At 33.8% G+C, this 27,609-nt stretch overlaps 2 protein-coding genes across 2 annotated transcripts; one reads left to right on the forward strand and one right to left on the reverse strand.

Moving 5' to 3' along the window:
- Positions 1 to 16,478: 16,478 nt before the first annotated feature.
- On the reverse strand, positions 16,479 to 18,812 carry LOC147975020 (protein FAR1-RELATED SEQUENCE 5-like). The gene is made up of 2 exons (XM_087519591.1): positions 18,786 to 18,812; positions 16,479 to 18,674 (listed from the first exon to the last, which is right to left on the reverse strand). The coding sequence occupies exons 1-2, from the start codon at positions 18,810 to 18,812 to the stop codon at positions 16,479 to 16,481; spliced, it is 2,223 nt and encodes a 740-aa protein (XP_087375717.1).
- A 5,836-nt stretch (positions 18,813 to 24,648) lies between these two features.
- LOC147975021 (uncharacterized) lies at positions 24,649 to 26,288 on the forward strand. Its single transcript, XM_087520235.1, is given in 7 exon segments — positions 24,649 to 24,851; positions 24,972 to 25,197; positions 25,303 to 25,401; positions 25,494 to 25,732; positions 25,880 to 25,952; positions 26,054 to 26,155; positions 26,268 to 26,288. Coding segments are annotated over 7 exon segments (963 nt in total).
- The last annotated feature ends 1,321 nt before the right edge of the window (positions 26,289 to 27,609 follow it).

Here is a 27,609-nt window from a genome sequence, read left to right on the forward strand (position 1 = left end):
TATTGGAGTCCGGAAGTGTTCCGGGGGTATCAGGCTATGGCCGGCATGACCGAAAGGTGTTTCGGGAGGCCCGACAAGTGTGGGAGGGCCTCATGGGCCAAAGTGGAAGGGGCAAACCAGCCCACTAAGGGGTGGTGCACCCCCCACACCCTTTCCCACGTTACTTGGGGGGTTGGGGCACCTCCACCTGGCTTGGGAGGCAAGCCTCCACCTGCTTGGCTTGGGGGGCAAGTCTCCCTAGGATTTTCCCTAGGGAGATCCAATCTGCCTAGCCGCCGCCCCCTAGGGGAAACCCTAGGGTGCCTCCCCCTCTCCCCTTGCCCTATATATAGTGGAGGGGTGGTAGGGCAGCCGTGACCTCTTCCCTGGCGCAGCCCTCCCTCCTCCAACTCTTCCTCCTCCTCCGTAGAGCTTGGCGAAACCCTGCAGGAATACCACAAGCTCCACCACCACGCCGTCGTGATGCTGGAGTTCTCCCTCAACTTCTCCTCTCCCCTTGCTAGATCAAGAAGGAGGAGACGTCCCCGGGCTGTACGTGTGTTGAACACAGAGGCGCCGCCCGTTTGGCGCTAGATCGGAATCAACCGCGATCTGAATCGCTGCGAGTACGACTCCTTCATCCGCGTTCTTGCAACGCTTCCGCTTAGCGATCTACAAGGGTATGTAGTGCACTCCCCTTTCCCTCGTTGCGAGATTACTCCATAGATTGATCTTGGTGATGCGTAAAAATTTTTAAATTTCTGCTACGATCCCCAACAGACTCCCCCCTCTTGCCTTGTTGGAAAAGGAAGGGGGAAGGGAGAAAGAGGAAAGGGCACGCCGCCCCCCCCCCTTCCTTGTCCTATTCGGACTAGGGGGAGGGGCGCGCGGCCTGCCCTGGCCGACCCTCCTCTTCTCCCTTAGGGACCATGTAGGCCCAATAACCCCCGGGGGGTTCCGGTAACCCCCCGGTACTCCGGTAAAATCCCGATTTCACCCGGAACGTTTCCGATATCCAAATATAGGCTTCCAATATATCAATCTTTATGTCTCGACCATTTTGAGACTCCTCGTCATGTCCGTGATCACATCCGGGACACCGAACAACCTTCGGTACATCAAAACACAAAAACCCTAATTACGATCGTCACCGAACTTTAAGCGTGCGGACCCTACGGGTTCGAGTACTATGTAGACATGACCAAGACACGTGGTCAATAACCAATAGCGGAACCTAGATGCTGATATTGGCTCCTACATATTCTACGAAGATCTTTATCGGTTAGACCGCATAACAATATACGTTGTTCCCTTTGTCATCGGTATGTTACTTGCCCGAGATTTGATCGTCGGTATCTCAATACCTAGTTCAATCTCGTTACCGACAAGTCTCTTTACTCGTTCCGTAATACATCATCCCGCAACTAACTTATTAATTGCAATGCTTGCAAGGCTTGAGTGATGTGCATTATCGAGAGGGCCCAGAGATACCTCTCCGACAATCGGAGTGACAAATCCTAATCTCGAAATACGCCAACCCAACAAATACCTTCGGAGACACCTGTAGAGCACCTTTATAATCACCCAGTTACGTTTTGACGTTTGGTAGCACACAAAGTGTTCCTCCAATAAACGGGAGTTGCATAATCTCATAGTCATAGGAACATATATAAGTTATGAAGAAAGCAATAGCAACAAACTAAACGATCAAGTGCTAAGCTAATGGAATGGGTCAAGTCAATCACATCATTCTCCTAATGATGTGATCTCGTTAACCAAATAACAACTCATGTCTATGGTTAGGAAACATAACCATCTTTGATCAACGAGCTAGTCAAGTAGAGGCATACTAGTGACACTCTGTTTGTCTATGTATTCACACATGTATTATGTTTCCGGTTAATACAATTCTAGCATGAATAATAAACATTTATCATGATACAAGGAAATAAATAATAACTTTATTATTGCCTCTAGGGAAAATTTCCTTCAAAATAGGCTTGGGAAAAGGCCATGCTTGCTGGTCTTCCATGCGTCCTCGAGGAGAAGGTTCTTCTGTGGGACAATCCTTCGAACAGTCCACCGCTCCCTGTCCATGGTTGCATGTTGACTCCGCTAGAGTTGCCGACGTTGAGAGGTAGTCGGATTTTGTCCGATGAGCAGGTCAGACATGGAGTTTGATCATCCAGTACTTAGTTATTCCATTTCCATCCCGTAATTTTTTAAATGGCAGATCATTTATTTGGATTTTGTTGATTTTGATTTTATTGATAATCATCAGTCAACTGTGGATTATTCTCTTCCTCGGATATCTCATGTTAAGACTGAAGATTTCAAGTATCTCGCATTGGTTGATAGGAATTATGAGTCTAGGAAAAAATTGGGGTTTTACCAGTAAGCATCATATACTGTATATCGTTTTTTGAGTTATTTTTTTAGTTCTAGTAGTTTGTTTTCATCATTTGTTTAACTGTAATTTGTAGCTCCGAGACATATCATGCACACCATATGCCAATGTGGTCCCAATTAACAGTGCTCATGATGCTCCTGGTGTGTTTAATTCAGTTCCTTCTGTGGAGGTATTTCTTATGAGTAGAATCATTCATTTCTACTTGTTTTATTCTTTGTTGTCAATTTTTATCTTATATAGATAAACATTTATTCTAATGTCAATTGTAGGTCAACAATGGTAATATTGTTCCTGAAGCTCTCAATGAAAACAAGTCAATTGATTCAAAAAGTCCAGATATCATTTCAGTAGTTCCCAGTTGCACCGCAAAAGTTGAACCAGATATAAAATTCAAACCAGAGTCACATTTGAAATCAGAGGTATTTTTTGTGTTGTGCCTTTTTGTAGTTCCTATCTAAGTGTTTTCTTGAAAGGAGTGTCATGTTAGTATTTTTTTTATAATCCAGCCCCCTCCAATGATGTAGTTAAGAACGAGCCAATTAGACCAAAATTTGAGGTTTGTAAACGCACTTCAGAGCTTACATATTTGTCTCCTTTTCTTCATCTTGACTTCAGAGCTTAACAGTAACTCTAGTGCTTAGCATATTGTGTGCTATGGATATTCGGTCAAGTAGCGCTGTTTCTAAGTATATTGTATTCGCTCATCATCCGCAGTGTGTTTTCTAAATGGCCATTTTGAATGCAGCAGGAGTAATTTGATAATACCATTCAATTTTTTTTGTTATGACTTATCATGAGCAACACTTATAATACTGGTTTCGCAAGTAATCTTAAGTGCAACATTTCTATTTTTGAGACAAATATTCCATGTAGCTTACTTTCATTTGCTTTGTTGTTTTGCCTGAATTTTGTGTGCTTCCTTTTGTCCAGAACATTTATGTCCTGAATTCGGTGTACCGAACACCAATTTTTCCAGTCAATGGTACACCTCTGAACACCAACCCTGTTGAGCATCCTACCACTTCACTACCTAAGGTCTGCTTGAAGTTTTTCAATTTTTTCCAATCATAATTTTGATTGAAGTTACAACATCATTTCAATTACCTTTCTCAGCAGGAAGAAATTTTTCTATCGACTGAAGCACCTGGTATCAATTTATCTAGTGGAGTTGATGCAAAAAGAAGTTTTATATGGATTAGTTCTGCTTCTCCAAATGAAAGAGTGAAACACTTCGAAGGTACTCCAATCATTATTCAGGATGATTCTCCTATCACTCCTGCTGGTGTGACTAGTGAAGACATACCAGCCTCTCACTATGATACAAGTGTAGGAATGTCAATGAACATGAACTTTGTTGTCCAACAAGGTTATAATTCTTGACTATTATCTTGTTTTCCCTTTATGTGTTCTCCATTTTCTTGTATTATGAGTCTGGGTGCATTGCAACATTTAATGTTCAAACTTTTTGTATATGTGATATGCAGACTTTTCTACAATGAATAATGCAGAAGCTGGACCGAGTACAGGAACTAACACAATGGAAAAGAAGAACAGAAAGAAAAGATCAACTAAAGTTCACTCCCCCGAACCACCAAAGAAACTCAATATCTCTCACGAAGTGGATATCTTCTTTTCCAAATATCTGAGGAAGCCTATATTCCAAGAATAGTTAATTCTCTTATTCCTTTAGTTATTTTATCATTTCTTATTTCATTAAATTATGAGAACTTTTTTAGTCTACACATCTACCTAGAAAAATAATTGTAGGCATTTTCTAATCTGCAAGCAATTTTATGGACTAAATTAGTTGTAGACATTTTTCATCATATTTTGTATTATGAAATCCGAACAAATTTATGGATCACCTCAATGGTAGTCCAGATCAAAAACTTTGTAGTTCATACAATTTTAGACTAAAAAGAAATCACATGGATACCAAACTAATTTAGTTTACAACTCAATGTTCATGCCCCTATAAAAGGATGTTTAAATTTTTGTTTTGACCACCATAGCGTTGTATATGTATTTTTTTAATTGTTAAACTATATTTTTTTAAGATCCTTTTTCTCAATTTAACATTAGTTATGCTTGTTTATTCTGTCCAGCACTCTTTTTGTTGACATAGAGGGTTTTCCTGTAAGCTATGAGAATTACTTAAATTCATTTAAAGCGAGGGGTGAGATTGGAGATGAAGTGGTGAACTCATTTATTCAAGTTCTTAACTATGAATCAAAGATGTCATCTGAAGTAAAGCCTTACGTTAAGAAGTACTGTTTCACTTCGTACTTCACTGTGAGTTTTCCTTCTAACCTGCCTATTTGGTTCTCTTTTGACCAAATTTTCTTTTTACTTACATTCAATGTGAGATTTTACTAATTTTCATTTTGTTGTTCACAGAATAAATTGTTGGTTCCCCCTGAGTTATTTGATCCACTTTCGTGCATACGAGAATTTGACAGGATTAATTCAGAAGAAAGCCTTTGGAAGCAAGACTTGGTAAATCTTTTTCAACGCATCCAATGTTAACCAAGATCTATTCTATTTGTTTTTTATACTCATTCTGCTTTTTCTTGTTGAACAGTTATACTTCCCTACTATAAAATCAAACCACTAGGTTGTACTTTCCATCAACTCTCTCTTTGAGAGATCTCACTTTTTTGATCCTTGTGGCACCATTCTGGGAACTACCCAGCAAGAACTTGTCTACAACTTGGTAACTAATGTGTGTATATATATTAAACAACTTTCCAACTACAACATGCTTTGCAAGCTGAGTAAAAAGCCATTCAAGAATGTATTCTCTTTCAAGCTTGAACCTGTGGGACCTTACCCAACAAACTGTCTAATGTAAGTCCTCTCTTCTTCTTTGTTTTTGTATATATATTCAATTTTTTCAATTGCAACTTTATTCAACATACTTTTCTGTAGTTATTACATTTTTTCATCCTACTTGTTTGTTATCACAATTGATACTCATTCTCATTTTTCTCGTATTTTTTTCTTTATGCAGGCATGAGTCGGGCCACTATCTGCCTTTGTACATCGAAAATTTCGAAGGCAAAGCTATGAAGACTTTCAGTGTGGTATATCTTGAAAACTCTTTGCCTTATTTTTTCTGTTTATGCAAAACTGAATCCAAAGCAAACTAGTGAGCTAGGCCATTTGATATGTTCAAAGCTGGAAACAGCTGTTGGTTCTTTTTTCTGCCAAATGAACACCATGAAGTCCGTTAAATTTCACGTGCTTTCTCTCCTTAGCTTACTAGGGAATGACCTGACTTATTTGCATGCATGGTTGGAATTGATATTTATTCATTTTTTTTGAAGTGTTAGTTCGTTTTCTACCGATACTTCTTTTACCGACAATATTTCCAGGTCTTGTAATGTGTTGTCACGTGTCGTCCCAACAGTAATTGTTTCATGATGCTCATATGACTTAGTCAAGATTTTTTCAGCGTTTACTATCTCTGCAGCTTCCTGTAATAAATCAGTGATATAGTACTGTATAGTACTTTTTTCTAGTACCTTAAAAAGTTTTCTCAAGTTATGTACTTCTATCTCTCACATTTTGTCTATATTGTCTTTATACCCAGGCGAACATTCCAAAGTACAGAATGATATCTGCGTTCAAGTTATTCAAAAGCACTTTGAACAAGCTCAAGGAACAAGATCTGCCAATAGGAAATTGAATTTCCCGCAACATCCATCTGCAAACATTTTGAATGTGTAATTCATCGGGAGAAAAGAATGCATTTTCCTGTCTACAACAGTTTAATCTGTAATCATATGGTAGTACATAGTACTACTTGTTTAAACATATGTCACCCTCGAGCAACTGCTATACTCTTGGATATGTACTTTTTTTTGGATCCAAATGGCGTACTATATTTTCCATGAACTATATAGTATCTATGTTGGCTTACTGAGCAATTTTTTTGCTAAAAGTGCAACTATAGTTTCTTCATGACGTGTAGTATCTTTGTTGCAATCTATGTTTATACTAAGGGCCAGTTCTTTTGGGCGGCTTAAGCTACCGCTCCCCGGCTTAAAAATAAGCCGCACTTTAAATTTGTTGAGTCTTCTAAATTAGTTTAGAAGCCCCAATGAACAAAAGAGGAGGCTTATGGGAAAAGTTGGGGACAAGGCGGCTTATTTTTTAAGCTGCCAAAAGAATTGGCCGAGTATCTCTGCGATGGTACAAGTGGAACTATATTTCCTGTATTTATTTTTATTTTTTCCTCCCTTTAATGTGTTTTAAAGTATTTCCATCTCAAATATAAAAAGATGTCAATGTTGATTTAAGCCGGTTTTAGCTTTTTCATGTTTTCACAATTATTCTTTTATTTATTTGAGTTAATTATCGACACATTTTGAAAATGCAACTTTTCATTTTTTTTTGGTTTTGTTAAAAATTTGTTTTGTTCTTTCTTCATCTATAATTGACAAATGTTGGGAAAGGACGACTACTTTTATTGAAAAGTAGTACAGTGTTAATGGAAAACCTAATTAATTTACTTGAATTCAATTCTAGTTCACTAACATTGAATCTTTAGTTCACCAAATCGAAATTCAATTCATTAGTACTCAAAAATAATACAAATATATTAGTTCACATTTATTAGTAGTTTACTGCATGAAAGCCAATTAGTTCAAGAACAATTCAAATTTCATCATCATAAAAATTATTTTTCCATACCACCAAATTTCAAAACTACTTCAAAAAAATATATATAATTCAGTCATTTCATCGTGTATTCAAAACAAAATTATTTTCAATTGATTTTGGAGCTATTTCGCCAACATTCCAAAATTCATTATACAAAATTCAAATTCACTTCACCAAATTTGTATTAAAAAGTACTTCACAACATTTTCAGTTGTTACTTGACAACTATTAAAATGAACTTCGTGGAAAACCAAACTAGTTATCTGGAATTCGAAAGTTCAATTTTTTTAAAAATCTAATTTATAGTTCATGGAAAATACAATTAGTTCATTTGAATTCAAAAATAGTTCATCAACAGTTTACTTCTAATGTACCACAATCCATATTCGGTTCTACAACATTCAAAGTCTACTTCACCAAGTTAAAATTCGGTTCATCAAATCATCATTTTAGTTCACTAGATTCACAATCAGTTCATTCAATACTTATCATAATCTCAAAGTTTAGTTCACTGAATTCAAATTCAGTTCATTAAAATTAGTTCACCTGGATTCAAGTTTTTAGTTCATGCAAACATAATTTAGTTCATGATTTCTGTACTAAAAACCAGGTCAGTTGTTTTTTATTTTAGTTAACTTTTTTAAAAATCCAAAATATAGTTCATGGAAAATAAAATTCGTTCAATCGAATTCAAAAATAGTTCATCAACAGTCAAATTATAATGTACCAAAATCCATATTTGGTTCTACAACATTCAAAGTCCAGTTCACCAAGTTCAAATTCGGTTCATCAAATCACAATTTTAATTCACTAGATTCATATTCAGTTCACTTGAATACTCATCATAATCTCAAAGTTTAGTTTGCTAAAAAACACCATCCAATTCAATTCATTAAAATAAGTTCATCTGGATTCAAGTTTTTAGTTCACGTGAATCTAACTCAGTTCATGAAATTTTGCAATGAAAACCATGTAAGTTATTTTTTATTTTAGTTAATTTTTTTAAAAAAAAATCCAAATTATAGTTCATGGGAAATAAAAGTTGTTCAATCAAATTCAAAAATAGTTCATCAACAATCAAATTATAATGAACCAAATTTCATATTCGGTTCTACAACACTGATAATCTAGTTCACCAAGTTCAAATTTAGTTCATCAAATCATAATTTTAGTTCACTAGACTCATATTTAGTTCACTTCAATACTCATCATAATCTCAAAGTCTAGTTCATTGAATTCAAATTCATCTAAATTTGTTCATGGAAAATAAAATTAGTTCAATCGAATCCAAAAATAGTTCATCAACAGTCAAATTATAATGAATGAAATACATATTCATTTCTCAAACATTCAAAGTCTAGTTCACCAAGTTCAAATTTGGGTCATCAAATCACAAGTTTAGTTCACTACATTCATATTATATTCACTTGAATACTCATCATAATTTAAAAATTTATTTCAAGGAATTCAAATTCAGTTTATCAAAATTAGTTCATCTAGATTCAACTTTTTAGTTCATGCAAATCTAATTTAGTTCATGAATTCTGCAATGAAAACCAGGTCAATTGTTTTTTATTTTAGTTAACTTTTTTAAAAAAAAATCCAAATTATACATTAATAATCTACTTCACCAAGTTAAAATTTGGTTTATCAAATCATAATTTTAGTTCATTAGATTCACATTCAGTTCACTACAATACTCATCATATTCTCAAAGTTTAGTTCACTGAATTCAAATTCACTTCATTAAAATTAGTTCACCTAGATTCAACTTCTAGTTCACGCAAACCTAATTTAGTTCATGATTTCTGTATTGAAAACTAGGTTAGTTGTTTTTTATTTTATTTAGCTTTTTACAAAATCCAAATTATAGTTCATGGAAAATAAAATTAGTTCAATCGAAATCAAAAGTAGTTCATCAATAGTCAAATTATAATGTATCAAAACTCCATATTTGGTTCTACAACATTGAAAATCCAAATCAAATTCAGTTCATGATTTATGTATTGAATGCAGGGTCAATTGTTTTTTATTTTAGTTATTTTTTAAAAAATCCAAATTATAGTTCATGGAAAATAAAATTAGTTCAATCGAAATCAAAAATAGTTCATCAACAGCCAAATTATAATGTACCAAAATCCATATTCGGTTCTACAGCATTCAAAGTCTAGTTCACCAAGTTCGAATTCAGTTCATTAAATCATAATTTTAGTTCACTAGATTCACATTCAGTTCACTTCAATACTCATCATAATCTCAAAGTTTAGTTCACTAAATTGAAATTCAGGTCATTAAAAATAGTTCACCTGGATTCAAGTTTTTAGTTCACGCAAATCTAATTCAGTTCTTGATTTCTGTATTCAAAACCAGGCCAGTTGTTTTTTATTTTAGTTAACTTTTTCAAAAATCCAAATTATAGTTTATGGAAATAAAATTAGTTCAATCGAATTCAAAAATAGTTCATCAACAATCAAATTATAATGCACCAAAATCCATATTCGGTTCTACAACATTCAAAGTCCAGTTCACGGAATTCAAATTCGGTTCATCAAATCACAATTTTAGTTCACTAGATTCATATTCAGTTCACTTGAATACTCATCATAATCTCAAAGTCTAGTTCACTCAAAAAACCATCTAATTCAGTTCATCTAGATTCAAGTTTTTAGTTCACGCAAATGTAACTCAGTTCAAGAATTTTGCAATGAAAACCATGTCAGTTGTTTTTTTATTTTAGCTACATTTCTTAAAAATCCAAATTATAGTTCATGCAAAATAAAAGTTGTACAATCGAATTCAAAAATAGTTCATCAACAGTTAACCTATAATGAACCAAAATCCATATTCGGTTCTACAACACTGATAATCTAGTTCACAAAGTTCAAATTCGGTTCATCAAATCATAATTTTAGTTCACTAGACTCATATTTAGTTCACTTTAATACTCATCATAATCTCAAAGTTTAGTTCACTGAATTCAAATTCAATTAATTAAAATTAGTTCACCTGGATTCAAGTTTTTAGTTCACGCAAATCTATCTCAGTTCATGAATTTTGCAAAGAAAACTACTTCAGTTGTTTTTTATTTTTAGTTAATTTTTTTAAAATCAAAATTATAGTTCATTGAAAATAAAATTAGTTCAATCAAATCAAAAAATAGTTCATTAACAGTCAAATTATAATCAACCAAATCCATATTCAATTCTCCAACATTCAAAGTCTAGTTCACCAAATTCAAATTCGGGTCCTCGAATCACAATTTTTGTTCACTAGATTCATATTCAGTTCACTTGAATACACATCATAATTTCAAAATTTATTTCAATGAATTCAAATTCTGTTCATCAAAATTAGTTCATCTATATTCAAATTTTTAGTTCACGCAAATCTAATTCAGTTCATGAATTCTGCAATGAAAACCAGGTCAGTTGTTTTTTATTTTAGTTAACTTTTTTAAAAATCAAAATTATACATTCATAATCAACTTCACCAAGTTCAAATTTGGTTCATCAAATCATAATTTTAGTTCACTAGATCCACATTGAGTTCACTTCAATACTCATCGTAATATCAAAGTTAAGTTAGCTGAATTCAAATTCAGTTCATTAAAAATAGTTCAGCTTGATTCAAGTTTTTCTATTGATGCAAACCTAATTAAGTTCATGTTTTCTGTATTGAAAACCAGGTCAGTTGTTTTTTCTTTTAGTTAATTTAAAAAACAAATTATAGTTCATGGAAAATAAAATTAGTTCAATCGAAATCAAAAATAGTTCATCAACAGCCAAATTATAATGAACCAAAATCCTTATTTAGTTCTCCAACATTCAAAGTTATAATGTACCAAAATTATACACAAATTTAGTTCACTAGATTCACATTCATAGTTCAACAATTTCGAATTCGGTTCATTAAATCATAATTTTAGTTCACTAGATTCACATTCAGTTCACTTCAATACTCATCATAATCTCAAAGTTTGGTTCACTAAATTCAAATTCAGTTCATCAAAATTAGTTCACCTGGATTCAAGTTTTTAGTTCACGCAAATCTAATTCAGTTCACGATTTCTGTATTCAAAACCAGGCTAGTTTTTTTTTTATTTTAGTTAACTTTTTTAGAAAATCCAAATTATAGTTCATGGAAATAAAATTAGTTCAATCGAATTCAAAAATAGTTCATCAGCAGTCAAATTATAATGTACCAAAATCCATATTCAGTTCTACAACATTCAAAGTCCAGTTCACAGAATTCAAATTCGGTTTATCAAATCACAATTTTAGTTCACTAGATTTATATTCAGTTCACTTGAATACTCATCACAATCTCAAAGTCTAGTTCACTAAAAAACATCTAATTTAGTTCATTAAAATTAGTTCATCTAGATTCAAGTTTTTAGTACACGCAAATGTAACTCAGTTCAAGAATTTTGCAATAAAAACCATGTCAGTTATTTTTTATTTTAGCTACACTTCTTAGAAATGCAAATTATAGTTCATGGAAAATAAAAGTTGTACAATCGAATTCAAAAATAGTTCATCAACAGTTAACTTATAATGAACCAAAATCCATATTCGGTTCTACAACATTGATAATCTAGTTCACAAAGTTCAAATTCGGTTCATCAAATCACAATTTTAGTTCACTAGATTCATATTCAGTTCACTTGAATACTCATGATAATATCATAGTCTAGTTCACTAAAAAACCATCTAATTCAGTTCATTAAAATTAGTTCATCTAGATTCAAGTTTTTAGTTCACGCAAATGTAACTCAGTTCAAGAATTTTGCAATGAAAACCATGTCAGTTGTTTTTTTATTTTAGCTACATTTCTTAAAAAATCCAAATTATAGTTCATGGAAAATAAAAGTTGTACAATCGAATTCAAAAATAGTTCATCAATAGTTAACTTATAATTAACCAAAATCCATATTCGGTTCTACAACACTGATAATCTAGTTCACAAAGTTCAAATTCGGTTCATCAAATCATAATTTTAGTTCACTAGACTCATATTTAGTTCACTTCAATACTCATCATAATCTCAAAGTTTAGTTCACTGAATTCAAATTCAATTAATTAAAATTAGTTCACCTGGATTCAAGTTTTTAGTTCACGCAAATCTATCTCAGTTCATGAATTTTGTAATGAAAACTACTTCAGTTGTTTTTTATTTTTAGTTAATTTTTTTAAAATCCAAATTATAGTTCATTGAAAATAAAATTAGTTCAATCAAATCCAAAAATAGTTCATTAACAGACAAATTATAATCAACCAAATCCTTATTCAATTCTCCAACACTCAAAGTCTAGTTCAACAAATTCAAATTCGGGTCCTCAAATTACAATTTTAGTTCACTAGATTCATATTCAGTTCACTTGAATACTCATAATAATTTCAAAATTTATTTCAATGTATTCAAATTCCGTTGATCAAAATTAGTTCATCTATATTCAAATTTTTAGTTCACGCAAATCTAATCCAGTTCATGAATTCTGCAATGAAAACCAGGTCAGTTGTTTTTATTTTAGTTAACTTTTTTAAAAATCCAAATTATAGTTCATGGGAAATAAAATTAGTTCAATCGAATCCAAAAAAAGTTCATCAACAGTCAAATGATAATGAACCAAATACATATTCATTTCTCCAACATTCAAAGTCTAGTTCACCAAGTTCAAATTTGGGTCATCAAATCACAAGTTTAGTTCACTACATTCATATTATATTTACTTGAATACTCATCATAATTTAAAATTTTATTTCACTGAATTCAAATTCAGTTCATCAAAATTAGTTCATCTAGATTCAACTTTTTAGTTCACGCAAATCTAATTCAGTTCATGAATTCTGCAATGAAAACCAGGTCAATTGTTTTTTTTATTTTAGTTAACTTTTTAAAAATCCAAATTATACATTGATAATCTACTTCACCAAATTAAAATTCGGATCAACAAATCATAATTTTAGTTCATTAGATTCACATTCAGTTCACTACAATACTCATCATATTCTCAAAGTTTAGTTCACTGAATTCAAATTCAGTTCATTAAAATTAGTTCACCTGGATTCAAGTTCTAGTTCACGCAAACCTAATTCAGTTCATGATTTTTGTATTTGAAAACCAGGTCAGTTGTTTTTTTATTTTAGTTAACTTTTTTAAAAATCCAAATTATAGTTCATGGAAAATAAAATTAGTTCAGTCGAAATCAAAAAAAGTTCATCAATAGTCAAATTATAATGTAACAACTCGGTTCTACAACATTCAAAATCCAAATATAATCCAGTTCATGATTTCTGTATTCAAAACCAGGCCAGTTGTTTTTTATTTTAGTTAACTTTTTTAAAAATCCAAATTATAGTTCACGGAAAATAAAATTAACTCAATTGAAATCAAAAATAGTTCATCAATAGTCAAATTATAATGTACCAAAATCCATATTTGGTTCTACAACATTCAAAGTCCAGTTCACCAAGTTCAAGTTTGGGTCATCAAATCACAAGTTTAATTCACTAGATTCATATTCAATTGAATTGAATACTCATCATAATCTCAAAATTTGTTTCATTGAATCCAAATTTAGTTCATCAAAATTAGTTCATCTAGATTCAAATTTTTAGTTCACGCAATTCTAATTTAGTTCATGATTTCTGCAATGAAAACCAGGCCAGTTGTTTTCTATTTTAGTTAACTTTTAAAAAAAATCCAAATTATACCTTGTTAATCTAGTTCACCAAGTTCAAATTTGCTTCATTAAATCACAATTTTAGTTCACTAGATTCACATTCAGTTCACTTCAATACTCATCATAATCTCAAAGTTTAGTTCACTGAATTCAAATTCAGTTCATTAATAATAGTTCACCTAGATTCAAGTTTTCTATTCACGCAAACCTAATTCAGTTCATAATTTCTGTATTGAAAACTAGGTCAGTTGTTTTTTATTTTAGTTAACTTTTTTAAAAATCCAACTTATAGTTCATTGAAAATAAAATTAGTTCAATCAAATCCAAAAATAGTTCATCAACAGCCAAATTATAATGAACCAAAATCCTTATTCAGTTCTGCAACATTCAAAGTTATAATGTACCAAAATTATACACAAATTTAGTTCACTAGATTCACATTCATAGTTCACCAAATTCAAATTTGGTTCATTAAATCATAATTTTAGTTCACTAGATTCACATTCAGTTCACTTCAATACTAATCATAATATCAAAGTTTAGTTCACTGAATTCAAATTCAGTTCATTAAAAATAGTTCAGCTTGATTCAAGTTTTCTGTTCACGCAAACCTAATTCAGTTCATGATTTCTGTATTGAAAACCAGGTCAGTTGTTTTTTATTTTAGTTATTTTTTTAAATCCAAATTATAGTTCATGGAAAATAAAATTAGTACAATCGAAATAAAAAATAGTTCATCAACAGCCAAATTATAATGAACCAAAATCCTTATTCAGTTCTACAACATTCGAAGTTATAATGTACCAAAATTATACACAAATTTAGTTCACTAGATTCACATTCATAGTTCACCAAGTTCAAATTCGGTTCATTAAATCATAATCTTAGTTCACTAGATTCACTTTCAGTTCACTTCAATACTTATCATAATATCAAACTTTAGTTCACTGAATTCAAATTCAGTTAATTAAAAATAGTTCAGCTTGATTCAAGTTTTCTGTTCACGCAAACCTATTCAGTTCATGATTCCGATATTGAAAATCGGGTCAATTGTTTTTATTTTAGTTAATTTTTTAAAAAATCCAAATTATAGTTCATGGAAAATACAACATAATCTCAGCTCACTAGATTCATATTCAGCAAATTCAAATTCGGTTCATCAAATCATAATTTTAGTTCACTAGATTCATATTCAGTTCACTTCAATACTCAACATAATCTCAAAGTTTAGTTCACTGAATTCAAATTCAGTTCATTAAAATTAGTTCACCTGGATTCAAGTTTTTAGTTCATGCAAATCTAATTTAGTTCATGATTTCTGTATTGAAAACTAGTTCACACAAATTATAGTTCACTCAAATTCTAGTTTCCAATGTTAGTTAACCCAATTTAAATTCAATTCTGAAACATAAATATTTTTAGTTCACTTTGATACAAATAAGTTCACTACTTTGTTTTTTCGTTAATGTAATTTCAAGTTTTAATTCACAAATTTTAAAATAATTGAACAAAGCATCAAATTTTGTTGATGTTAGTAGTTCACTAATTTATTCTGAATATTGGATATTGAAACAAATTCAATTTTTAAAGTATGCTACATGTCGAAACAAATTAATTCACCTATATTAAACTCAACAAATTTTAGACCACAAAAATACAAATTCAACTCATCAAATTTATCTTCTAATTCACTAAATCATAAAATCTTGAATTTTATATAATTTGCATCCAAAATTTAGTTCATAAAATTAGTTTTATTGATTTCAAAACTTGTTCACCAACATTCAACTTTTAGATCATCAAAATTTCAAATCAGTTCATTAAATTTCAAAATTAGTTTGATTGGATTAAAAATTTAGTTCACACAAAATAAATTCAATTCATTAAAATAGAAGTAGTTCAGTTGTTTCAAATTTTCTGAAGTAGTTCATTTGTTTCTAATTTTTATTCACACTAATCAAATTGAATTCATGGAACCTCAAATTAATTCACTGCACTTCAAAATGTTTTTTCATCAACATTTCAAATTTGATGAAATGCATTTGTATTCTATAATTCAATTATCCAATATTCAAATTGGATTCAAAACACAATTTCTACGCCCACATAAGCATAATGAAAGCTTTTAATTGTATTATAAACCAAAGTAATCCTACTTTATATTATTATAAATTTATTTAACTAAAATACAAATTTGAAAACTACTTCACTAAAACTAATTTTTTTTATTACTTGAATCCAAACTCAACTTAATAATACTGGATTATACTTCAAAAAATACACAAATTCATTTTGTTTGAACATAAACTTGTTTTTTTACTGCCCTTTTTGCACTTCTGCATGTCTCACTATTTTCCTCAATTTTGTTTTTCCTAAAACAATTTTTTTTTCAAACCAAAATGTATTTTCTTGTCTAAATTCAACTGCATCATCTTGAGTATGAAACGAAAAAATAGTACCTCATACATCACAAATGCAACGACTAATTTTTTTTGTAAACACAAATAGTGAGGCATTTACTATTTCTCACACTAATATTTTCAATAAGCAATAAGGACACCATTTCCAATTACAGCAAGAAATAATGTTTTGTTGAATATATCCCTTAAAAAGTAATACCACAATCTATGCTATAGCCTACATAAATAGCCACTATTTTTATATCCAGCATACCAACTTCAACCTGAGAGTATCTCAACAATAACTTTTCTTAATCGTTTTTATGCACTAGTACTCACACCTTCATATTAAATTTTTTCTCTTTCGCGCAGCAGACTTTTGAGCTTCAATTTCTGAACGAGGCTTCATTCTATTCCCTTTGTTGACAGACTTGTTCTTTTTAACAGCAGGATCTTTCAGGCCCTTGTCACTATTTCTGTTCCTTTCATTCTCATTTGCTTCTTGGTTCCCTTCTGTTTCTTCTCTCCCAGCAAGATACTTGTTATGAACAGTCTTGACTACATCTAATAATTCTTGACAATACCCAGAATCATGACTAATGTCCGAACAGACCTCACCAACACTATTCATTACAAATGCATATCGCACGACATTGTGTGGCTGGTCTTGGCTTTGTGCACCAAGAACATCAATCTTGTGCTTCCTTAGCCGAATCTCTCTGAATTCTCTTGTCCATCTTGCCACTATATACCTTTCTAGTATCTTGAGGTAATCAAACTGAGTAAACAGTCTCAGAATGCGGCAGCATAAAATTCCATCCCTGTCAAACTTTCCACATTCACAATCAAATTGCTCAGCAACTCGATCTACATGCACAGTGAATATCTCCCTGTCAAATTCTGGGTTCTCATACTCAAATTTTCTTTTAAGTTCATATTTTTTATCTTTCTCAATCTCTCTCACTCCAAAAGCGGTGGCATTCATCATCTTTGTCAGGAACTTGCTGTATATGGCTCTAGTATATATCTCAGCTGCATGCCGTTCAAACCGCTGATATGCCCACATAATAGGAACTTTCTCATTAGACAAGAACCTAACTTTGTTTTCTATATGTATCACACTCTCCTGGAACAATTCATATTGACGGATAAATGTTTCAATTGTGTCTTTCCTCAAAACATAATCCTTAAAGTTAGAGTTGAAACTCTCACTTCTGCTTGTTAATCTAGTGACAGGACAGAACACTCGTTGGTAGTAAGCAGGAACAAAGTACTGCCTATTCTCCCACATCCGCTTGATGTGAGCATGTTTCCCACAACTGTGCTTCTCCAGCATTTCCTGCCATTTGGTTTCAAACTTCTCTACCGTCAATGACTGCATGATACATTCATCCAAGTCCTTCTCCATGCCTTTCTTCAAATGAAAGTATACTTTCAGATTCTCCCTTGCTTTCCTCCAAACATGAAAAATACGAAATCTGTGCAATGCATCTGGGAACACCTTTGGAACTGCTTTTTTCATAGCAACATCTTGATCAGTGAGCACAACTCCTGGCTTCTTTCCACCCATCACTTCAACAAATGTCTCAAATAGCCACTTGAAAGTATCTGCTTTCTCATCTTGCAAAAGAGCCCAACCAAAGACAATTGTTCTCGAGTGGCCATTAACTCCTATTATTGGTGCAAAAGGCATGTTATATTTGTTGGTGCTGAACATTGTATAAAACGAAATAATATCTCCATACAACAGGTAATCCAGCCTTGACCTTGAATCAGTCCAAAACAAACTAAGGATGGAATTGGAAGAATCTCTCTGTGCTTTGTATACAAAACCAGGCTTATCAACTTGCAACTTCTCAATATAATCCAAAGTGTGTTCTATGTCTATGTTTCTTCTCTTCTCACGGTCATCTTGCTTCAAATTGTCAAGTTTCTTCACATCAAAAGTTATATTCCCAAATTTTCCACCACACAGCTTCCTAAATATGCTCATGATTTTCCTAGGTTTTATTCTGTGTTCCTGTAGCAGCCTGGACAATAACTTCTCATCATCATTCATACTTCTATGACTAAGGAAGAACTGTGTTAGAGATGGAGAAGAAACCAAATCATGGTTATGCTTCAAATCTTGGGATTGAATGTGCCATTTTCCATCTTCCAAGCAGACTATAACATTCATTTGGCAGTTCATTCTTTGAAGAACATTTCTCCCCCTTTTTCTTGCCCATGTATATGTCGACATAGTATTCCTACTCTTATTGCAAACAAAAGATATATTTCTATTCTTGTGGTTTCTTCCTTTCTTTATTCCGAATCCATTGGTCAGAGCATATACATTAATAAACCTTTTAGCAGCATCCAGAGTACTGAACACCTTCCCAACTTGAGGCACATTTGTCTTCTCTAGTTCATCTGGCGTTGGAAACATATACTCTTCATCTTTCAAAACACTATCATCATCATCTTCATCAGAATACCCACTGCTACTACCAATATCTTGGGTTGTGTTTTCAAGAGCATTCTCACAAGAAAGTGCATCCTACACATTTTTTTAAAAACAACATGAGCAATGAAAAACAGAAAGTCTGTATTTTCTTTCAATAACTTTCATGGAGTTACAATAGAAAACAAAAAATTACATAGTACAAACCTTACCAGAGCCAAGCACCACGCTCATTGCATTTTCATTTTGAATAGAAGATATATTATATCCTGCTAGTTCATCATCTTGATTTCCACTTATGACAGTAGAAGAAGGACCAGAAACTCCAACACATTTTTGTTGCTGTTGAAAATTTATCTACAATTTTTGGAGCAAAACATGCAATTAAATAACCATGCACATAAAAAGAACATATTTTACAAACATACGGTTTTAGTGTTCTTTGAAATACCTCTTCAATGTCTTGACCATTTGAAGCATCTTTATCTTCTTCATTATCATCTCGCTCAGTCACATCTTCTACAACACATTGTGTAGTAATAACTTCTTGCGTAATTGATTCAAATCTGTCATGCATGCTAAATTTTTCTTGACTTAACATCAATTCCTGACTACTCAGTACTTCCTGAAATATACAAGCAAGTCTGTAATAATTTTTTTAAACAATGACTTCTCCCTAAGGAGGAACTTCACTAGAAAAATTGTTGTGCCCACAAACTTCACTTACTAACCTCTGTTTTCTTCTTCATTTCATGATACATTACATAGTGGTCAAATTCAAGCATAACATCATCACCCTGCATCAAGAAGAACATATATATTATTAATAAACTTTATTTTTCACAACTGTGTATAGAAACAACCTGATTGTGCAATTTGAAATATCAGTGAACAAAACATACAACATTTTTTTTCTCCCAAACTTTTATCAACTTGATCACTCATTGTTAGCAGCTTTACTTTTTCTTTGCTCTTCACTGGTTTCTTCTTACTTACTGCCCTAGTTCTTCCACTTGAAAGCACCTAACACAAAAAAAAATACCTTTTCAGCAAGCTCAGCGGATACCATATGTTCACTGTCTAGGGTAATACCCAATTGAATTTAGAAGAACAAGACTTGGTCTTATTAAAATGAAGATCATCAGTGTTAATCATATTCAGTGCACAACGTTTTACACTCAACTGATTCAAAGGAGATATTTATTTAACAATGATTCAGTTATCATGTAGTTTGAGAACTAGTTTATTTTGGAGATGTAAAAGATTACACACTAGGAAATTTACTAATGGTTCGTCTGTTTTGTGGCCATAAATTAAATTTAATAAAATAACAGCATAGTTTCTTCAATTCCAGATTGACGACATAATAATTTGCCCTTCTAAACCAGAGTGAATCCATAATTTTTTCCTTCATTTGTGAATTACAGAGCACAAACGGTGCCACATAGCAGTACACTTTTTTATAATTTGGCTAACTGATTAATTGAAACTAAAATTAACTTCTGCAATCATAACAAAATATCACTGTTCTCCACAACGATCTACTACTTCTTTCAACCTTGTATGTTTACAAAACAGCGCATCTGTTTAAGGAGTTTGTTGATCTGATGATGCTCTGTCTGACCCTACACTAGCCAGCTACAAATATACACATCTTTTTCAGATGCATCACAGAATTCAGCATATAACAAGCGTATGCAGACTGCCAGTACATTAGTCTATATAATCTAGATATTTTCTGTACTGACTTTCTAAAAAACCAACAACATCTTACGGCTGCACTTTTTATATCTGACATAAGATCAAAGCAGATGAAGAAGAGAACCTGGGATCTAGACGATCGTCTCGTAGCACGTACGTTTTTGATAGCCATGGACGCCAATACTGGTGGATTTGATGTCCTCCCATCCACGCCGGAGAATTCCCCACTGAACATCTGCGCCGCCGGCGGCGGTGACTGCGTTGGCGCCATCTGCCCCGCCAATTTCTCCCCTTCCGGACTGGTCGAGAGAGTCAAGAGGTATCTAGAACAATTCCCATGTTTTCTTTCGTTTAGAGTGTTTTTTCTCCCAAGTCACTTACTTGCGGGCCATGACTTATTTCCATAGGGACCTAAAAAATAATTCAAAGCTGTCGCAAGGTGTTTTTTTTCGAAAGGTACTGGCAACGTGGCTGAATAGAGGGGCTTATTTGTCAAAAACACACCACAGGCAGGAAAATTCCCCATTTCTCTTCCACTCTTTCTTTATCTCTTGCTCCGGTGACTGCCGACTCTCTCCTGGATCCCGTGTCGGGAAATTACTCTTCGCCAAGATCAACGCAGGTTTGCCCTTCGAAATCTCTTTACTCTGTTGTTCCGTAGCTTCTAGATCGTACCTCTGGCGAAACTACAACCCTAGGTTGAGCTTTTTATCCCCAAATGCCTCAGACACGGTGGATCTACTAAATCTTAGGGAGTTCTTAGATTCTACCACTAGGTTCCTACTGTTGTTTTTGGTCAGATAAATAAATTGATTAACCTAGTGTCAAAATCTTAGCCTACTGCACTGAAACTTTTTATAGATCTATGCCCAGTGCACTCAATCCTACCATGGGAACTGGTTTCAGATGCTCTGCTACCTTCCCACAACACAGCCGTGCAACATGACAGCAGGTGTAGAAATTGTTATTTCGTGACTGCTCCTCTGGCACCTATAGGAATTTCTCAATCAATATTTTTTTGTTGGTGACAGTTGCTGAAGAAATTGCATTTTTGTTTCAGATGCTATATGACAATTATTTTTGGAAACAACAAACGTAAGTTTTCATGTATGTAATACAAAAAAGCATGTGCATCACAGCTGACAAACGTGGCTAAACTAGAGCAGCATTTTTGACATGTGAAATTCTGAATTTTACTTTCAGTACTATCAATCCTAACAAACAAATGTGATTCAGGCACATCATAGTATTTTTACTTTCAGTACAACTTTTTCACATGTAGCGATAATCAAAATGCTAGTCTCTATTTGTTATCTCTCCCCCTACTGTTGTGGTGATGCCCTGTGGCCTTGCAGCTCCATTGCCATGTAATTTTTTTAATTAATTGTTCAACATTAAAACAGAGTTAAAATTTCAAAATCGAATCACAATGGACAAGTCTTGTTGATATAGCCTTTGGTCAATATATTCACTATGTTTTTTCTATCTGGTCATGACAATGCTTCTTTTTTCTTCTTCTTACCAACGTTGACTTTTGTATAATTTCATCCTAATATGCTTTATTTTTAAAATTGTACATAGTAAAATGGTTTTCAGAATGGTTGTTTCTTGATAGACTGGTAGTCATGGCATAACTTTTGTGTTGGTATGTGCAGATGGGTTCTGTAGATCAAAGTTTCATCAACAAGAGGAGCAACGAGCAGCACCTTGACACTCAATTAAATGAGCAAAATGCAGCAAAGAGATTAAAAGTAAGCACAACAATCATATCCCCCAAAACTAAATGTATTCAAACTGCTCTTTCTCCCCTAAATTTAATTAAACTGCTCTGTAACATGTTCTTGTTTTCCCAAATTCTAGTTCATTCATTGTGTCCACCAGGTCACCGAAATTAATCATATCAGTCTGCTAATCAAGTTTATATCTGAACTAAATGAGGAGTAGAAGCTGATAGTTCACAAACTTGGGTTCGGTTCTTTGCTTCATATATCATGCAACTGCATATTAGATGATATATTTGAATGGTTAGGAATGCAGTTCAACACCACTACTTCCAGAATTGAACTAAGAAATGGTTTCAAGTTCCACTTGACAGAATCAACTATACACAAAATCCTAGGCATTCCATGTGGCGGTTTTCCAATACCAACAAAGCCTTCAAAACAAACTGTTGATTTCATGAACACATTTCTTGGAATAACAAAACCAACCCCAGAACACTTGCTATCTATGTTATCTGAAAACATATCAGAAGAAGCTTTCTCTAGGATTTTCATGCTCCTTGTACTTTCCATTCTAATTGCACCGAATTCAAAGGGACTTCTAAGCAAAAAATACTACAATGCGTTGGTCAATATAGAGTCAGTTCCAAAATACAATTGGTGCCTCTTTACCCTGTCTTTCTTGGTTCATGAGATTGCAAAAATGCAGTCAAGTGTTGGGAAGAAGAGGTCAAACCTAGCAGGAGGTTGCAAAGTACTGTTAGTGGTAAGGAATTATTAGAATTTTAACTTCCTTTTCACTTTAGATCATGTCAAAGACAATTTTAACTGACTTTTATTTCCTTCCATATTTTTTGGCAAACTTTGGAAGATTGCACATTTTGAATTCTTGATCACTTCTGACTACAAGATTTCAACCAGTACGTTCCCAAGACTTCCTTTGTGGTCAGCAATAATGCTTAGATAACTTCGATTTTGTAGTACTTTTTTTCTCATGATATTTACTCAGGTGAAAATCCACTTTCATATTTTTCCTCCAAACAAAAACAGATGAAGAACATAACATCAACTCCATTCGCTGATTCTATCGATGAGTCACCTATGCAATTACCTGAATCAATTTTGCACTACATCAATAGGAAACTGCCATCGATTCACAACATACAGGTTTGCAAATCCAATTCAGAAGCAAGAATACTTGTCTTTTACTTACAAAGTAGTAGGTTCATGTATTTTTTATTGCTTTGAGCTCACTTTATTCTTTTTCAATTCTCATTTTCTTCAAAACAGCAAAGGATTAAGCTTCAGAGTTCCAGTCAGAAATTTTGGCAGACAGTTTTAACAAAATCTATTCCAACGCTGCAATCTTATGTTGACGATGTTCTTAGTTTACTACCCTCAAGTTCTCCTTCTAAAGATCAACCTCAATATCAACCTTCTACAGTTACAACTCTTTCAGGAGTGCACTTGGGTAATGTTGTATCTAACGTTGATTCAACTCGTTCCCTGATACCCATTAGTGTAATGCAGAAACATCCACACTTGGACTCATTCATGTATTCAACTGATTTCTTGGATTTTCCTCGCCCTCATTCATATCCTCCAAGGTTTGATTCATAAAATACTCGAGAACTAATTGATTCAATGATTCTAAATTTCTCTGAATGCCTGCTTATTGATGAGCAAATAAATTTCGCTCCTCCAATATCTATTGGATCTCCAAGTTCCATAGATTTAGCGCTTCTAGAAGTTTTCAGCAGAGATGAAATTAATGAAAACTTTACCTATACAGTCATTTATCCTAAAGAAGGTAATACAAACTTCTTATACAATAAAGCTTTTGTTCTGTCCACTTTTTCTTTATTTTGCAGTCCATAAATATTTTTCTTCATATTTAAACTACTTACAATATCTCCAGTTCTTTCTTATTAGTAGTAAATAACTATTCATTTTTCTGTTTATTTGTTGTATAAATACCAGTTATCCTGGATTCGCTTAGAAACAAACCAACATGGGAAGACTTGAATTCAACAGTAAATCATAATTGGAGACAAGAGAAATTTAGCTCTACTCACTTGAAATTTATCTCAGCTGATTCATCTGCCACAGGTACTTTCAATTTATTTTTCTTCTTCTATAATTTTTATTTTCTCTTCCTTTTTTATTTTAATGTTCATACTAACATAATTTTTTTTCATCTTGTCTTAATGCCAGGAGACTCTTTTTACTGTGCACCACATCAAATCAAACTAGAAGCATTAAAAGACAAGTCAATTATCATTAATTCACATCCCTACCATGAAACACTTGCAGAAAAATGTGAAACCAATCTCCCATCTACTCAAATGTCTCAACCAGCACCTCCACCTAATTCTTTCCCAGCAAACTACACTGAAGATGACATACCAAGTTTAATGCAATAACCGATGCACTACAAGATACAGTCCCACCCTGTATGACTTCTTATCAAACAAGCATCTACTCTCATCTGGGTTCTTCTTCCAAACTTGACAAACCTGAGACTCATACATATCCTAGGTTCTTCAATGCTAATACTCCATTCCTGTATAGCAATAGTCCACTCAGGCTTTTCAAGATTAATTCTCCGCGGCAAGAAATTTCCTTTGGAACTCACTTAACGATCCGGCATGCCCAAACTGATGGAAGAATTTGAAGCTAAATCCAAAAGCAATCAGATAGAGGCAGGAAATAAGCAGTTTCAAAACTTCTCTTCTGCAAAAATTATTCAGCAGCCCAACTATTTGCAGTTCCAACAAGTTATCTTCTCAACACCAGTGCAAGTAGAATTCTACAAGACAATGACTGCAGCTCTTCCAGTTCTGGACTCAAGGTAATTTCTTTCCTAAGTCCATTCCTTTTAGTTGTACAAAACAGTCATAGTTTTCATCAAACTATACCATACAAACCATTTCTTTGTTCGCACTTTTTTTTACAAACTTATAGTTGAAAGTTTCTAACATTAATTCCAAAAAAACAACCAAATAATATTCCAAGTGAATGAAGTATGGGTTGACCAGAAAACCTTAACTATTTCCTTAAGACCTGGTTGCTGGACAAATCCGCACTCTCTGGATTGTTACTCAAAGATGCTCAATACTGACCAACTAATCCGTGGTAGGCAAGGCCTAATACCAAATACTGATGTTATTAGGCACATTGTGCAAAGAGAAGATATGGTACGATTCATTTAATTCTTTTTCTTTCTTTGTCTTCGAATGTTCTTCTATGGTAACATCTGCTAGTTTCACCAACCAAAAATTTCTCTTGTCTGTATTTATCAGGTAATACTCATGAGGCCTATGCTTGATCATTCAGACCCAATATGCAGATACATTTTAAGTGAAGCAAGAGTTGGCTTCAGATTGGAAATATCAAATTTTGTTAGTACCTTTTCTTTTAAGCAAATTTTCTCTTACTGAGTTCTTCAACTGGAAAGTTGTGACAAGAACTAACCTACTATGAATTTTCACAGGTCCACTTGCCTTGCTTCAATGATAAGCAATGGATTCTAATAACAGCAAACCTACAGAGTGGAAGATTTTTTGATATTATGAATCTCGATGGGTCTGGACAAGACAGATTCACAACTATAATAAGCACTATCTGTTACAATTTCAAGTCACTGTTTGCACTCACCTACCCTAACTGCAATGCATTCAGCATCAAAGACTTTGAATACAGATTCATTGCAGTTCCTAGGACTCATTTCAGGTTAAGCAGTTTGACTTCTTACGTTATTAACAATTTTTCCTCCATTTCATCCACATCACAGCAACATAAATTTTGAAGTTATGGATTATTTGTTTTTTATCTGGATTTGATTCTAACATGCTAGTTAACCTGATTTCATTAATGCAGGTACGACACAGGTGTTTTCCTTCTTCAAATACTAAAAACATATCGTGGCATGGGAGTTCTTGGATTCTCTACTGTAAGAGTTTCTTATCTTCTAAACAATATATTATAATTGCAATTCTTTCATCTCATAGAAGAACAAAATATTCAGATGATTATCGCAACTGTGCAAAACAGGTTGATCTCCAAGCTATGCGCGAAATATTTTTGTATGAGATTGCAACCTACCAAAACAGTGAGGTCCAACTACCAGTCGTGAGGTCATTTCTTCAAAACCACGTAAGTTATACACACCTCCTTGAATTTCATATTTGTCTTAAAGCAAATTTTTTATTAAGGGAAGTATATACCAAAATATTCAATCAATCTTTTCTGCTTTTATATTCTTCAGGGTTTCCGGTCTTTCAAATAAAAGGACTTCACACAATCAAGAGAATGAATAGCTGAAAGGTACACTCTAAAAGAAGTGTGTTATTCAGAAGTAGTGCACTTTTTTCACATGATCCAGTCCATATGTGACCGTTAGGGTTTTCAGTGGGACCGATATCGTTAGGGTTAGGGCATAACGTAATCTCGTGAGACCGATTACACAAACTCCGTGAGGCCGATTTTGGTAATAGACTAACCAGAGAGTTGGTCAGGCAATCTCGATGGGACCGATTCGCTCTCTCGGTAGGATCGAAATGTTACGAAAGGGAAACAGAGAGTTTGCATTGCAATCTTGATGGGACCGATCGCTCATCTCGGTTGGACCGTAATGTTACGAAGGGAAATAGAGAGATTACAATCCCATCTCGGTGAGACCGAGATCCCTATCGGTGGGACCGAAAAGACTAGGGTTTGTGGCAGTGGCTATGTCAAGTGAACTCAGTGGTGCCGGATAGATCAAATCGGTACGGCCGAGTTTGAATTTTGGTTTGGGATATATTTGGATATGAGAAAGTGGTTGAGGGTTGTGGAGAATATCACTAAGCACTTTGAGCAAGAACCTCATTAAGCAACACCTCATCCCCTCTTAATAATATTGGCTTTTCCTATGGACTCAATGTGATCTTGGATCACTAAAAATGAAATGTAGAGTCTTGTGCTTTGAGCTTGAGCCAATCCTTTTGTCCTTAGAATTTTGAGGGGTCCACTTTCTAATCCATGCCATTCCAATCATTGAGCTTTTCCTGAAATATTTATCTTCAAGTAGCATTAGCTCAATGAGCTATATGTTGTTAGGAATTACCAAAACCACCCAGGGATAGTTGCACTTTCAGAGAGTTTCATCAGCACGACGGCGTGATGACGGTGATGATGAAGCTATCGGAACAGAGCTTCGCCTAAGCACCGCTACGATATGACCGAGGTAGATTATGGTGGAGGGGGCACCGCACACGGCTAAGACAATGATCAACTTGTGTGTCTATGGGGTGTCCCCCTCCCCCGTATATAAAGGAGTGGAGGAGGGGGGAGGCCGGCCCTCTATGGCGTGCCCTAAGGGAGTCCTACTCCCATCGGGAGTAGGATTCCTCGCCTTTCCAAGTAGGAGTAGGAGAGGAAGGAAGGAGGAGAGAGGGAGGAAGGAAAGGGGGGCCGCCCCCCCTCCCAATTCGGATTGGGCTTGGGGGGCCCTCTTAGGACGCCTCCTCCTCTCTCCCACTAAGGCCCATACACTCCTCGGGGGGTTCCGGTAACTCCCGGTACTCCGGTAAATGCCTGAACTCACCCAGAACCATTCCGATGTCCAA

Source organism: Triticum urartu, chromosome 4A, assembly GCF_056163025.1.
Source record: "Triticum urartu cultivar PI428250 chromosome 4A, HENAU_Tu73, whole genome shotgun sequence".
Taxonomy (NCBI): Eukaryota; Viridiplantae; Streptophyta; class Magnoliopsida; order Poales; family Poaceae; genus Triticum; species Triticum urartu.